The 15,156-nt window shown below is 52.0% G+C and overlaps 3 protein-coding genes across 3 annotated transcripts; 2 read left to right on the top strand and 1 right to left on the bottom strand.

Annotated features, from left to right (window-relative positions):
• Positions 1 to 1,011: 1,011 nt before the first annotated feature.
• On the top strand, positions 1,012 to 2,555 carry COCSUDRAFT_48740 (DUF55-domain-containing protein; the record flags this gene model as incomplete). The annotated part of the gene is made up of 3 exons (XM_005644436.1): positions 1,012 to 1,068; positions 1,405 to 1,539; positions 1,976 to 2,555. 3 exons carry the CDS (start codon positions 1,012 to 1,014, stop codon positions 2,144 to 2,146), a joined length of 363 nt encoding a protein of 120 aa, XP_005644493.1. The 3' UTR covers positions 2,147 to 2,555.
• Positions 2,556 to 4,652: 2,097 nt separating this feature from the next.
• COCSUDRAFT_58185 (hypothetical protein) lies at positions 4,653 to 9,338 on the bottom strand (the record flags this gene model as incomplete). The annotated part of the gene is made up of 10 exons (XM_005644435.1): positions 4,653 to 4,796; positions 5,120 to 5,251; positions 5,503 to 5,658; positions 6,094 to 6,231; positions 6,507 to 6,623; positions 6,809 to 6,898; positions 7,075 to 7,134; positions 7,382 to 7,492; positions 7,809 to 7,940; positions 8,172 to 9,338. 10 exons carry the CDS (start codon positions 9,336 to 9,338, stop codon positions 4,653 to 4,655), a joined length of 2,247 nt encoding a protein of 748 aa, XP_005644492.1.
• A 2,364-nt stretch (positions 9,339 to 11,702) lies between these two features.
• COCSUDRAFT_25573 (putative rRNA pseudouridine synthase) lies at positions 11,703 to 14,305 on the top strand. The gene is made up of 5 exons (XM_005644434.1): positions 11,703 to 12,422; positions 12,716 to 12,814; positions 13,193 to 13,357; positions 13,698 to 13,796; positions 14,085 to 14,305. Exons 1-5 carry the CDS (start codon positions 11,769 to 11,771, stop codon positions 14,244 to 14,246), a joined length of 1,179 nt encoding a protein of 392 aa, XP_005644491.1. The 5' UTR covers positions 11,703 to 11,768; the 3' UTR covers positions 14,247 to 14,305.
• Positions 14,306 to 15,156: the final 851 nt, after the last annotated feature.

Here is a 15,156-nt window from a genome sequence, read left to right as displayed (position 1 = left end):
GTAGATTGATACAATACTCAACATTGGACGTTCGTAATCTACATAAGAGCTCTATGAGCCCGGGCAGTAGGCCACTAGGCAGTAGGCCGAAAGCCCTGCTGTGCGTGAAACGGTGACGTCAGCCGGCGGGGTCAGAAAGGTGCCAAGTCCTTGAAGATCAAAGGCAGCATAACGCAGAGCAAATGAAGGGAAGAAATAAAGGAATTCCGTCAATGACTTCTTTTTTGAAAGCTCTATTCTCTAAAAGTTTTCTAGAGATGCCGAAATTTTCATGTGTTCTCTTCGCCTGTCAGCTTCAATCATTATTGCTCCAATAGTGGGCTGTGCGAGGTTAAGCAATCCCTGTAGCGTCTCCCGTCTTGGCAGCATGGCGAGGAAGGTGACACATCCTCTTGCATACCTAGAACAACATCGACATATGCCCATCCCTGCTGCCTTCTTGATATGATGGAAGCCTTCTGTTATCATGCTTGGCTTTGAATCCCTTCCGCCGATGCAGAAGCGGCAGGCTGACACAGGTGCAGAAGTAGAAGCTGCACCCAAGCGCAGCCAGAGAGCTAAAGCGGCCATCTCTATTCAGCCTGAAAAGGTGCTGCAATGATCCTTCTCCCACCTTGTTACCAGCAGCAGCTCCTCTTTGTCAATCTTGAAGAATGGCGGCGCATGTGCACACATTGGTCATTACTGCAAGCTGAGTGGCCGCAGGAAGAAGTGCAGAGTGAGTCTGAAAGCTTCTATCTTTTTAAGAGCGAGCCCCACGAATTCTCAATCGATGATCTAGCTGCCGCCAAAGGTCAGACAGAGCCCTGGGATGGCGTACGGAATTATCAGGCAATCATCCTAACCCATTGTAACTCTTCAAAATCGCTCGTTGATGTTCAACCGCATGTGCCTTGTTGGTCGCGTACATCTTTGTGGCTCTGCTTGGTGGCGGCCTCCTGCGCATGCAAGGAGAGTTGAAGTAGAGATTACATCGCTGAGCGCAAACTTTTCATTTAGGCTCGCAACATCATGCGAGGGATGCGAGTGGGTGACCGCGCGTTTTACTACCATTCCAACTGCAAGGAGGTACGCCTCTGCAGAAAGAGGATCCCTGCACCAAGGACCTGACAACCTGGTGCCCCATATGCTTGTGGCTGATATGCAGCAGCAGTAAGATGATTGCAGGGCATTGCAGATCCCCAGACGGCACTCTAATCTGCATGCACTTTTCTTGTCTGCAACACAGTGTCAAAAGTGAGGCGGCAGAGAGGGGACTTTCGAGGCAGAGAGCAGCAGACATATTGATCATCACTCAATAAGATTCATGAGTTCTACAGCTGCAAGTCAATTTTCGTGATCTAGAAGCGTTCATCCGCATGTCGATTCCTCAATGGGGACTTGAGAGGAGGTTTGGCTGTTCAGCCAGGCATAGTGGGGATCTGCGAGGTGGCCAGGGAGGCGTACCCAGACAGCACAGCGCTAGATCCCAGCAGCAAGAAGCACGACCCCAAATCCACGCCAGAAGAACCCCGCTGGTACATGGTGGATGTCAAAATGGTGCGGCCATATCCCATCTGAGGTCCTGGTGTACAGGGTGTAGATGTTGCCCCGGCTGGCGGGGGCCGGTAAAACTGGTTGCACATGGTTGACTGGGTCTTGCTTGGATCTGGCGAGTCCATCCAAGGGGCAGGTCTTTGGCAGCCTGCAGCTTGTCCGCAGATGAAGCTTGCCCATGTAATGATTGTGTTTGCCACTCATGCCTGCCCTTGCCGTCAATCCAAACGCAAAGCTGCTGGTGTCAGGAAGTGGCACACTGATCTAGACAGCGGTGGTTGCAGCAATTCTGCAGCCTCCAAGGGGATGGATGTGCATGCTATAGCATGCCGCCCGTGTCCAGTAAAAACAGCCTGACAGGCGCTGCGTCCTGTAGTTTTGAAGCTTTCGCCTTGAGCCTTACCACCCTGTTGCTGAAGCCAGATATGGCGCTGCACAGGTGCGGCGTTTGGCGCGGCTGATATCACTGCAGGAGCTCAAGCGGCACAGCGAAGGGGCGCTGAAGGGCATGGCGCTGCTTACTAAGGGGCGGCTGTCGGTGCAGCCGGTCACGCGGCAGCAGTGGGACTTTGTGCTGGGGTTGGAGGACAACCCCCCTGAGAATACCTGAGAGAGAGGGAGTGAATCGAGGGTCTGAGGGTTTCGCCAGCCATGCGTCATCTTGAGGTGCTCTCAACGATGTGGTGAGTCGGTTTTGCATTTGAATCCCTTGACAGCTTCACTTGGTGCGGGTCCACTTGGTGCATGCTGGAGTCAAGATACTGACATCCGAGAATTCTTGAAGATTAAATGTGAAATAATATTACGCATTGCACTGATCTCTTTGAGTATGAGCAGTGCTCTCGGTATGCTTCTTGAGAAATTGCATGGGTAGACAGCTCTGACCAGCCTTGCTAACATGGTGAGCATGAGGATGCCTAAGCTTGGGCCACAGTGTGCCCTATAGTGGCTGATTAGATGTAGGCTGCAGTAACTGTTGGCGCTGGAAGATGCACAGTACAGTGAGAGCAACTTTTGATATTTTGGGCTGAGGATGGCAGTACAGTTCAAACCCCACATGTACCCATATTACATGACCCAGCCTCTTTGATACAAAACATCACACGGAGCACAAAGCACCATCTGCAGAAGATGATATGCTTTGGCAGACTCTGGTGAACCTCAGCATGGCAGCAGATAAACAACTCTATTTGTAGTAACCCCATTTCACCACCCATCAGCATTCCCATTTTGTCACTTGGCGTTTGCCAAACGTATTGCCCTTTAGTCTACTCAAGACCAGTGCCTTTCAAGCACACTGTCGGCAGAAGTGTCAGAGTGAAAACCTCAGACAAGTGACGCTTGAAACGGCCATGGTCAAGTATTTTCAAACAATCATAATTCACCCGTATCACCCAACAACCAGTACACATCAAGAATACTTTTAAAAGAGTTGACATCATGAAACGAGCCTTTCCCTTAAAATCTGAGGTTCACACTCTCCGTGCAAAAGGCTTCAGACACACCAGACAGACATCCAAGAGACTGCTGCAATGCAGCATTAGAAACACAATTGTGCAAAAGAAAGACTTCAATTGTTTCAAACAGGAGTGTGCCAAGAAAAGAATATCAGATCTCTGCCTGCCCCTTCTTGCAACAGCTGGTCTGCATGTGAAAACAGATCCCAATCTGCTGGAAATGATTTGATTGTATACTGTATATTTCAGTCCTTTCTATCTTTTATAGAAAGGACTGAAATGACTCGAAAGACACTCCATCTACCTCATCAAATGCCAAACATGGCTGCTCTGCCCCAATCCTGAAGGTATTACTGCACAGACACCCACATACATGACATTCATCCACGAATACTTCCGTGCTGCCCTGAATGACCAGCATCCGTCTCCTTGAAAGGGACATCTAAGTAATCTGCTCATTCACAAAACAACTGCTCAACTTGCGCCGTTGCAACGCAGCTCCAAAGTAAAAAGTCTGCTAACAGAATGAAAAAACTGCATATAGCCCGCCTCCCCACAGACCTCAAGTATTCTCACACACACACAAGGAAAATTCCTTCAACACTTGACTCACATTGTCAGAAATAGCCAAAGTATGAAACCCATTCCTACCAAGTCTTCATGAATCTTCCCACATCCTGTCAGAGCTGCGCTCATTTTCCCAGAGAGAATTATAACTCCACCAACAAGGAGATAAATCTTGAAAAGGCTTTGCATCCTGCAGCAGAGGCGCACATTGGCACACAGCCAAGCATGCTCCAAATTCAACTTCAGACAAACCGGGCGAAATTGTTCACTTCTCCGATCACGTGTATAAAACCCCCTTGAAAGGTCCTGGTATCCCGTGTAAGGGCCCCGGCCTCTCTTGCTTATGCCACAGAAGAGTGGCATAATCGCACTTAGAACAACTCAAGAAAGCTGCTCTCTTGCTCATGAAATCTTAAAATCTTGATAACGCTCCTTACTTGCAAAGGCATCAGCTGCTCCGCGGTTGCACCCCCAGCTTGCCTCAAACATGAGGATCGTCTTCACAAAATACAAGAGAATACATTCATGAGTAGGGAAGATGTATACTTCTGTGCGGCTCACAGGAAAAGTGGGCCTACTCTGAAGCACTGAACCTCTCACTTTCTCAATGAAAAAGCAGGTTTTCGTCCAGGCTAAGTATTTGAAAAAAGAGAAGTCCCTAGGAATACCTGCATAACCAGGAGAATATCCATCTGCGCGCATGAAAGGGAAATGAAAGTGGTGAAAGGAAAATTTACGTTGGGTGAACCCATGCTTCGCGGTTTGCAGCAAAGTGCCTACGCCGCTTGTACTGCTTTTTGTCTCTTGCATTATTCCTCAATTTTCAAGGCTGCGCAGTGACTACTGCACACTCAGGCGCAATAATCCATGGCCTTGATATAACTGAGCTGCAATCAATTGAGAGGGCACAGCCTCCAAGCGAAGAATTTATGCTTGTCTGCAGAAGCACACAGTTGAGCTCCTGCTTTGCCGTGTGCTTTGTTTCTCTGGGGAAAAAAGTGGAAACCAAAAGGGCGTTTGGCTTGGCACATGATGCTTATTGGCACTGCTGAGAACATATTCGCAAGCCGTTTGTAGAGGGAGATCACTTTCTCATTTCCGCTGACGGCCGGTTTTTGGAAGCTGCGCAGCAGCTGCACCCATGCTGGCATCAGCATTGTCGCCTGATTTGGCCGCACGACCTGACATCGCCACGGCAGCGGCCCCGGCTGTGCGCCGCCTGCGAGTGGGTCCACCCTACGTACACCCCACGGCAACGTTCTGTATCATTTGTGTGATATTCGGATGATTGTTCGCGGGCATTATCGACGCTGTCACAAATAGACTTGAATGCAAGATGTGACGCTGGTGAAGCACAATTATGCGCTAAGAATGCATGCATTCTCCCCGCTGGTCAGCTGCAGAGCAACGAAGGGCAAAAGGCAGGAGATGCTTGCTAATTTCCTTTGATTCATGGTGCATTGTTTTATTATTATTGATAATTTTATTGATTCCTTTTAGCTTGAGGGACTGCTTACTCACAGATCTTTGCATCGGTTCAGTAGAGGCAAGACACACACCTGTGAGGGTGAGGGGCCGGCCAAACGGCGTTTTCGAGGGACAGAGTCAGAGGTGTTTCTGTGACTAATGTCACGCGCCACATCAGCGCTGATGTCATCCTGTCCTGCCTCTGGCGCCCTCACCGCAGGCCTCTGCGCACATGCAGGCCCATTTCTATGAGTTGCAGAAATTGTAGGGCAGAGCAGAACCCTCCAAATAGACACAGCCAATGCCCATTGTTGAATGGAATGGTAAGCCTGGTGACATATTTTGAGCAAGATCAGAGATCGCATGGCTCTTTGAAGGGAGCATAAATACCGAATGCTGCTTTTCGATAAAAAACGAGGGGCAATAAATCTTTCTATCACAGCAGGTGCAGGGAGATTGGATTTTGAAGGCATACCTTCTTGGGCGGGTTAGTCAGCGCTGAGGTGACGCCAGATCTTGCGCGCCCCTTGCTCAGCCCGGCAGTTGCGATCTCCCGGCACAATGCGCGCATGTCGAGAGGAATGGTGAAAATCAACTCGCGCAGAATGTCCATCTGCGCCTTGTTGAATACCTGCAGTGCCAAGCATCAGATCCGCTCACCTATGTCTTGAGATGCACAGTGCGGAATTGCAATTGTGATATACGCGCACATATTGCGACGCCCGGCCCCGGCTGGCAGGGGGCAGTATAAATACTGAGCACCGTTCCCATGGATGATTGGGTCTTGCTTGGATCTGGCGAGTCCATCAAGTAGCAGGATATGTGACAGCCTGTACATGCAGCTTGTCTACAGACGCGCCTTGCCTCTGGCAAATACAATGTTAATTACTAATAAATCAAGCTGACCCCGACTAGCTTGAAGCAAGGGAATTGTGAGGAAGACAAAGGCAAAGGTTACAGGTGGTGTGTTGTATGATATGAGCTAGCTGTCATAGGGTGACACATTCAGCGGCACACCGAGAAGCAAGCATGTGAGATGAAGAAACAGTAAAAAGTGGAGTAATACCTGGAAGCAAGTGCGCGTCAGCCGCTGAGTCAGCTCGTCGCCTCTTTTGGAAATGCCCGCCAGCTGGCAGCCCATGAGGTGCGTCACCAGATTTGGCTGCAGAGAACTGCTCAATTCTCCCACCACCTTTGGCAGCTTCTGCGCAACAGACAAACACACACCTTTGTCAGCATCACTAAATAAATAAATACATGCCAATCTTGCGCTGCACTGTTGCCGAGAGAGTGCAATGGGAAGAAAGAGCAACAGCCTTGAACAACAGCATGCGCGAAAGGCACCGAAATGAATTCGCCCTCGAGAAATCTGATGTGATATTAAGAGCAAGATTCTGTGTGAAGTACCAGTGCATTGTGCTTTGCCGGTGGGATATGATTCTGTGAGACTGAAAGCGGTTGCGAGTGAATTTGGCAGACCTGCAGCTTTGCAGCGATGCCCAGGCAGTCCTCTTGCAGGAACGCCTCTGACTGGATGTGGTTGTTATAGCCTGCCGCGATCCCCTCCCTTTGTGTTTTGGTCAGCCGCAGCCGCGCCTGCAAGTTCGAAAACAACACCTTGATCAAGGCCAGGCAAGCACTTGGAAACTGTTCTCATGTGGGGCAGCAGAAGCTCGTAACATATGCGTAAGGCAACAGCCAGCAGTCACAGAAATGTTTGAAATTCAAAACTTTGAAATTCAAACTTTGAATGTTCAGGGCATGCACAGCAGAGGCCTCACCACAAGGCGCTGCCAGGGGGCTGAATCAAACTTGGCGGCATCCTTAGGGGCAGGTGCCAGGCAAAGTGGCTTGAATGGGGCTGCCTCATCCTGGAAGCGCAAAACTATTGTCTTAGCACATTCCACATTGAGCAAACGCTGATTTTAATGGTAATTTTGGTCGCCATCGTTTCCTGTAGGCAAGGTGTGTGTGGCTTTATTGGCAGTCTCTTGAAGGACAGAGTTGTCTATATTATTGCATGGCTCCTTTGGACTGGATGAGTCACCTTTATGCTGCTTTGCAGGCCTGCCGAAGCATACAGCTGTTCCACAGTTGCATCTGGCTCCTGTGCATATGCAACCAATTTTGTCACCGTCCAATTGATATTACACTTTTCAGTGACGCTCAAGAAATGCATGCAGTGCATGGCCAAGACACCAGACCGAACGATCCCTCATGGGATCTTTAGAGTGTTCTAGTGGCCACAGGCAGGCATCATTTTTTCAGGGATGAAACAACATGAAACATAGAGCACTGTTCAGGCCAATCATGGCTGTTCTGTCCAAAAAGAAAGACATGGAATTTTATCGCACCAGCATCATGCTCTGGATGGGGTCTGCAGCTGGCGCCAGATCAGGCGGGCATGCTGAGTCAGCGCCACCTGGCGCACAGCTGGCAATCTCCGCCATGAAGCCCCACTCCTCCTGCAGTGAACCAGAACGCAGATTTAGCGACCACAAGCATTTATGCCAAGCTATCCCCTCTAGTGCCCAGTGAAGCCCATCTGAGAGCTGAGCAATAGCCCAGCTTATGGGCGATCTTGTTGCCCTGTCCATATTTGGGACGTGCTGCCAGGATACACAATTATTGCCTAGCGACACTGCACGTCACGTCCTTGAAAGATAAAAGCCTTTGTGTGCTGCCGCTCAGGTATGCATGGTCATACTTGGAGACGTTGTTTGAAGAGGAGAGTGTGCCAGGGATGCTGATTTGTAGGGAGGCTAAAACGGCAGAAGGCACCTGCTGCTTGTGCCAGGGCAGACTCCTAGTCAGCTGCTCGTGCCGCGTCAGCAGCGGGCCCAACTGAGCCAGCAGCTCTGCTCTGCGCGCCTCAAGATCGCCAACTTGCGCATGCACTGCCTCCGTCCTCGCCTGCACACACAGCCGTCGGCTCAATTCCACCGCAACACTCAACGCGCTGGCAATTGCAACGCTCACAGGAATGTCAGCTGTCAAGAAAGTTTGTGTCTCCAACTGGCATGCCCTGTCAAAGGCATCACGTGGCATGCAACGGCTCAACAATTCTTTCCTCCCGACAGGTGACATTTGTAATTAGAAGCTCTTTGGCAATTGGTCTTCATGGATCTGAGTCCTGCAGCGCACCTGCTTCCTCTGCAAATACTCCCGCTGTACATCCCGGTTCTTCTCTGCCGCAGTGCGCCGGCCAGCCGCCGGAGCGGCCGCCGCCGGAGCCGCCGCAACGCCGCGCGTGCGCGCGATGCGAGCCTGCGCCGGCGCGCCGGCCCGCAGCGCCCGCTGCGGCGCAGCCGCCGCCGCAGCGCCCGGGAAATAGTCCGGGTCGCTCAGGGCGTGCGGCCGGCGGCGGCCGGCCGTGGCGGCCGTCAGGGGGCGTGACGCGGGGCGCCTGACCTGCCAGCCGGCAGGGGAGACCTCCAGCGCGATCTGCGCCCCGGCGCTGCCGACCGCAGCCGGCGCCAAATCGGCGGCGCACGTGTCGAAAGAGGCCCATGCGGCTGCAGCGGCTCCGGCCGGCGCGGCAGGCGCCAGTGCCACTGTGAAGGTGAAACTGTCATCGCTGGCAGTGCTGCCCATGCGCTCGGCACTACAGTCGCGCGCTGGGTCCTGCGGTGTGTTGTACGTGTCAAAGCCGCCCCCAGTGCAGGACTCCCAGACAGCCAGGGCGGCCGCGTCCAGCTGGGCGCCCATCTCTCCGGTGTCCAAGCAGCACTGCCGGGGCAGCTGGGATGGGATTGGCGGCATGCCCACGTCGGCTGGCCGGCAGAGTAGTGTGTAACCTGTGCTGCGCATGGCTGCGGCCGGCAATTCGCATTCGCGCCTGGGAGTCTCCACTGCGATTGGAATCATCGGCGTCCCGCCCGGCAAGGGTGCCGGGCTTGTCTCGGGGATGAGCTGTGTGCAAGTGGCTGCAGGAGAACTGCGGAGAGGGTGCTGGCTCCTGCTGGCAGGCTGGTTTTCTGGCTGGGGCTGGTCAAGGAGGATCGTAGCATTGAGAAATGAGATTGGGGAGCTCTCTGCGCTGTCAGCTGCCCAGCTGGCTGGAAATGCGCTGCTGCCTGACACATCCGATGCTTCCATGAGGAATCGCATCGTGGGCAGCAGGTCGTCAGCAAGACAGTCGATGTCTGCTGACGACAGCAGGGAAGTCTCGGTCATCGGCTGCCCAGGCGACTCCCACGGGAGGAGGTCCAGGTCGTCGAGGGATTCGGGGTGGCTGCCGTCATGCCAACCTGGGACGCTGAGACTGCCCCACAACTTGTTGAGCTGCTCCTCGTCTCCTCTTGCCTTCATTGGATCTGACCGTGATGGATCCCCCAGAGCACTGCCCTGCACGACAAACCCTCGTTTCTGTCAGGTGTACGAAAAATCTTTTGAAAAGGACCAAACGGTATCTATTTAAGTTTTGGGCCGCTTGAAAACAAAGCAGCATTAAATGCTCTCTCCGCTGGAAAGATATCGATTGAACCCAGCTCTATCCGTGGAGTGGTCTACTTGCGAAGAAGTGCACGGTCACACATTTGCCGTGAGCTTCCTGAATGGCCCCGCCACAATCCAAAGGTATTTTGTAGATAATAAGGACGCCTGGAGATCCTAGAACACTGGGTTTGCCCTAGCCACAGTATTGAGCTCTGGACCGCTAGAATGGTCACTCGCAGAAGGTCTGCTCGATGGCTTGTCCCAGCCCTTGCATCTTCTTGAAAAAGTCAGGTTTTCCATCTATGGCATTGCCACAAGCGTGAAAGGCAGATAAAGGCGCCAGGCGCCGTCTAGTTGGATGCCACTTCAAACCCTGGCACACGCTCAAAGCCTCCAAGGAGCCCCCTCAATGCTACTGTTGGTGTGATACGATCAATAATCCACGCCTACATCCCAATAGTTTGAGGATGTGCCAGTGCTAAACCTGCGATCGTGACGGGCCGCAAGTCTAGCTACTTCAAGACGCGTCCCGCTGCGTCCGAGCCAGAGTCCTTCAGGGCGTGGCCTTCGCCTGCGCGGATATCATCGCTGGTGCACCTGTTTTGCTTGGACCTGTTTGAAGGTAGACGCGTCTGTCTGTGATGTCAGACGTGACTTTACCCTTGTGTCATATCTTCTTTCGAGATTCGAGGGGGTTTGGAAGGGGCCTGATTGGATGACCTAATAAGGTCACTGTACCTCCTGACTCACTTACATCTGATCAGTCTTGTTGGCTGGCACGATGTAATATTTCTCTCTATCTCTCTCTCTCTCTCTCTCTCTCTCTCAAAGTGGGCGCATGCACAAGCTCAATAGGCATTAATGGATATTCGTCCTTCATTTCTGCCATGAATTGTTTTGATCATTCAAGTTTGGATGCGCTCAGTACATTAAAATGATCTTCTAGAAGATCTAGATCTGGCCAGCCAAAGGCACATGTCCATCCCAACTGCGTGGCAGCTGCAGGTGCACCATCATGCATTAATGTCAAAGCAGAGCAGTACTCGACTGCATTCTCTGTGGCTCACCGGGTGATTGCTATAGCAAAGAGCATGCACATGACCTCCTGCCATGTTTAGAGTCTTCTAAAGCACGAATCTTGGAAGGCACATCACACTTCATAAGTACGTAAGAAGCAGATCGGCATGACCGCTGGCTGTTGGCTCCAGCATCTCTGTCTGCCAGCTGTCGCAGTTCAAACCAAAATACAAATCTTCCTAGCCACACTTGGATGCGTGTTTGCAATGCGATGCTTCAGTTCTCTTGGGCCGAGAGACGTTTGTGCTGTTGATGCAAGCCTGTCTATACTGCAAAGCAGCTCCTCCCTACTTGAGCTCACAATGGAGCTTGCATTGCCATGGATATTCCAAATATCCACGAGTCTGCACTCTCCCTGATAATTTGAATACAGCTCAAGCCGGGCACTGCATAGACTGTGCAAGGTATACGACGCCTGGCTTCAGCTTCCATGAGAATAGGCGCCGGTGAAAAGGCAGTGGCAGTTCCTGCTTCAATTCTTGCTGAGGCTCCCGCAGGCCACCTCAGCACTTTGGCGGTTGACTTCCTATAGCACTCGGTTGACAAGTCTCTCTGCTTCTTTCCCCTCCTCGGCGTGATTAGTCACGCTAAATATTGATTTCTACTTTACATCCATCCCTGCTTTTTGGGGGGAGAGCACTTGTCACAAATTCTTCTGGAAAATAAGGAGCACTGTCGCAGCAGCTGGAAGTATAGAAAACGGTTGTCGATTTGAAATTATACTGTATTGCAGGTCTTCTACAAGAAACATTTCTTGTTCCAGCTTACAGCATGCTGACACTACTTTGTCCTTGGTCATAGTCATGCCAGTAGGTAGAGGCAGGGAAACTTGAAACATGAAATAATGAGGAATGTATTTGAGATATTGAGACGGTAGTCACAGCTACGCAATCTGTGAACAACCTTCCGCAAAAGATCCAGGTAGATTGAATTCACCGCAGACAAGATATACAAGCAGACATTCAGATGGATTTGCTGGTGAGGGCGACATCACAGCCTGTGATTCACAGGCCTGTGCGGCGTTGCTTAAAATATCTATTCTCACTCTGCAAGGGATTTGCGGAGCCCTCCCTAGGGTTTGACAGGGAACGCGCGTGATGACCAGCTCACGTCTCGGATTTCGGCTGCTCAACTTGCGGAACAAAGGCATCCAGGGATCTTCAAGGATCTAAGCATTATATTTGTATCAGAAGATCGAAAATGACTTGAGGACTTAAAAGTTGCAGGATGAGCAAGAAGGATCCCAGCAAGCTTTACATCAAGCCAGACTCTGTGACACCCAAGCTTGACACATCAAAGTGGCCTCTTTTGCTGAAGAACTATGACAAGCTTAATGTGAGGACTGGACACTACACACCGATTCCCGCCGGACACACGCCCCTGCGCAGACCTCTTGAGGACCATGTCAGATATGGGGTCATCAACCTGGACAAGCCCTCCAACCCCTCCTCTCACGAGGTCGTGGCGTGGATCAGGCGCATCCTTCGAGTCAACAAGACTGGCCACAGCGGAACCCTGGACCCAAAGGTGACAGGCAGCCTCATCGTCTGCGTGGAGAGGGCCACCAGGCTAGTAAAGTCGCAGCAGGGGGCAGGCAAGGAGTACGTCTGCATTGCACGCCTGCACTCAAAAGTCCCAGGAGGAGCCGCAGCCGTGTCTCGCGCCCTGACATCGCTCAGAGGCGCCCTGTTCCAGCGGCCTCCCCTCATCTCAGCAGTGAAAAGGCAGCTGCGCGTGCGCACCATCTTTGACAGCAAGATGCTGGAGTTCGACGAGGACAGGCAGCTCGTAGTGTTCTGGATCTCCTGCGAGGCGGGCACCTACGTGCGTACCATGTGCGTGCACTTGGGGCTCATGCTGGGTGTGGGCGCTCACATGCAGGTCAGCCTCTTCCTCCGCTGTCTATCCCACTCACTGCAGCACTGTGTGCCTCCACAGTTGTTCACTACCTCTATCTTCCATCAATGCAAGAGATGGCTGCTGTCTCAATTGAGAGACAGTCTTTGGAATGTTTTTTCTGGCTTGTGTGCATGCATGGAGGTGCCTGCAAGCATACATGGGGGCCTCTGCACCTGCCCCCAACTGCGCCACTCGTTAGGAATCGGCTGTGGGGCGAGCAGACATATTGCTATCGAAGTAGCCTGTTGAAAAGTGGGGTTGTTGTGGATTTGCAGGAGCTGCGGCGTGTGAGGTCTGGCATCGTGGGGGAGAAGGACAACCTGGTGACCATGCATGACATCCTGGACGCACAGTGGGTCTACGACAACACCAAGGTGGGCACAGCTCATCAATTATCTGTTGGTGGCAATGGTTCAAGTTGGGCATCCTGAGGGCATCCTGTATAAGTGAGGAAAGGGCAGAGCATGAGGAGCAAGGCGACCCTGGCGAAAGATGTGGGTGCAAATCCTGCCCACAGAGCTTTGTGGTTGAGCTCAAAGCAAGGCGGTGTGGTTTCTGCGCTGTGCATGGGCTCTCAGAATGTCAAGCCCTCCTTAGAGTAATTTATGACATCAGGGCAGATTGAGCGCCAGACGAGAGGACAGAGGGCTGCCTCGCAAGTGCACGTCATGCAACACCAACAGAACAATCCCCCGGCCCAGGAGCTTTAGAATAGTTCCACCTTTCTGATCTCTGCAATATTACTCATGCAGGATGAGTCGTACCTGCGCCGCGCCATCATGCCCCTAGAAGCCGTGCTGACCACGTACAAGCGGCTGGTGGTCAAGGACAGCGCGGTCAACGCGATCTGCTACGGCGCCAAGCTGATGCTGCCGGGGCTGCTGCGCTACGAGAACGGCATCGAGGTCGACGATGAGGTCAGCGCTTAGTCACCGTGTTCCCCCCTTGTTTTCCTTGAAAAAAATGGCAAAGCAGGGGTTTTGATATGCCCATGGGACACCCTTTTCGAGAATGACTAATTTGCATGCTGGGGCTGCGCGGCTGTTTAGGGTTTAGGGTTTAGGGGTCAATGTTTTGCGAACCGCATGCTTGAAGTGCCGGTAACTGGCGCTGCGCAGTGATCTGGCTATAGAGGTGGTAAAAATGAGATTCTTTGCCGGCTGGTACTGCACCTGTCACTCGATGTTGTCTATCCAAGAAATAAATGTACTATGAAGGGTGGGCCAGGTTCTGACCCCGTGCGGCTGCGGCGTGCAGGTGGTCATGATTACTACCAAGGGCGAGGCCATCGCCATTGGTATTGCGCAGATGACAACCTCGACAATTGCAACCTGCGATCACGGCTGCGCTGCCAAGGTGCGGCCGCAACTTGATCCTTTTGGGTTTAATTTCTCTGAATGAAGTTTGAGATAGTTGTGTGACTGCAGAAAGAGACCATCACGGTCCTATTCTGGCAATTGCTGGTTTTTATTGTTTTAACCAAGCGATCAGCTGCAAAGTGGTTGCAACTCTCATATACCCAGCCAGCTTTGGCCTCCAAGAAAAGGTTGCAAGGGTCCGATGCGAGTGATAGGAGGCCTTCTCATTGCCAGCGCAGCACAGAGTTTGAAACTTATAATTTTAAGAAAGATACACGCTGCGCAGGTGAAGCGGGTGGTGATGGAGAGGGACACATACCCTCGCCGCTGGGGGCTGGGCCCAGTGGCGTCCAAGAAGAAACAGATGAAGATCGAGGGCGAGGCAAACGGCGCCAAGCCTGCCGACAAGCCGGCCGCCAAGGCCGAGGAGGAAACTAATGGCAGCTGAGAGGCTATTCTAATCCGGAGCGGCAGTCTCTCCAGTGATCTTGGTAGCTCTGGGCAGCCGCGGCCGCATGGCTAAATTCTGCACAATGACAGAGGGGCAAGTTTACCCGGTTCTTGCAAGGCTGGGTATTTTGTGACAATTAAGAGGGATAAGAGAGGAGTCCAGAAGGCTTCGCAACTGCAGGAGAGATATCTGCTGCATGATACTGCTGAATAACAAAAGATATGGGAGTTTTAATTGGAGGGCAGATATTTTAGAGTTGCCTTGAGTGGGCATGGAAGTTATTATGGGGTGCAAGCAGTGCTCTGGTGCTAGGCGGGATTCTAGAACGTGCACTTGCTTCCAGAAGGCAGGGAGGAAAACAGATAGGCATAACGGATGCTGCAGCTGTTGTGACCTGCCGAGTCCTCAAGTGAGCCAGCCTCTTTCTAATGGAGCAGCCCTTTGCATATCATGCGTGTGTATGCAGCTTGGGCAAGATGCCCTCAAGAGCGTTGCGCAAAATAGTCCGTTGTGTAGGTCTGCCGGCCCCCAATAGTTTGGGCCCGCGCCGACTTGGCCAACTGATTTAAATGCTGCCTGTGAAACATGTTAACAGTAGACCAGTATGGCAGTGACAGCATGCATAAACGTAATGACCAGGCAAGGATCGCATGGGACTTTCGGCACTGCCTGTGGGATGTTCATCATGATCATCATGATATAGCGGACACATGAAGGGAAGTGCATGGCACTCGGTGCTCAATTCTGTGGCCCTGAGAAATTTTCCAGGCAAATCACTACCACCCCAATGTGTGGGCCCAGGACGCTGGCAGCAATGCACACATCCAATGCGGATGGGAGACATGCCTGCAATTTAAATTCATGATGTCATCTCCAACTAAGTTGAACCTCAGCAACAAGTTCTGCC

The sequence above is a fragment of the Coccomyxa subellipsoidea genome, assembly GCF_000258705.1.
Source record: "Coccomyxa subellipsoidea C-169, whole genome shotgun sequence".
Taxonomy (NCBI): domain Eukaryota; kingdom Viridiplantae; phylum Chlorophyta; class Trebouxiophyceae; family Coccomyxaceae; genus Coccomyxa; species Coccomyxa subellipsoidea.
Note: the sequence above shows the minus strand (reverse complement) of the source record. Positions and strands in the feature narration are given on the sequence as shown.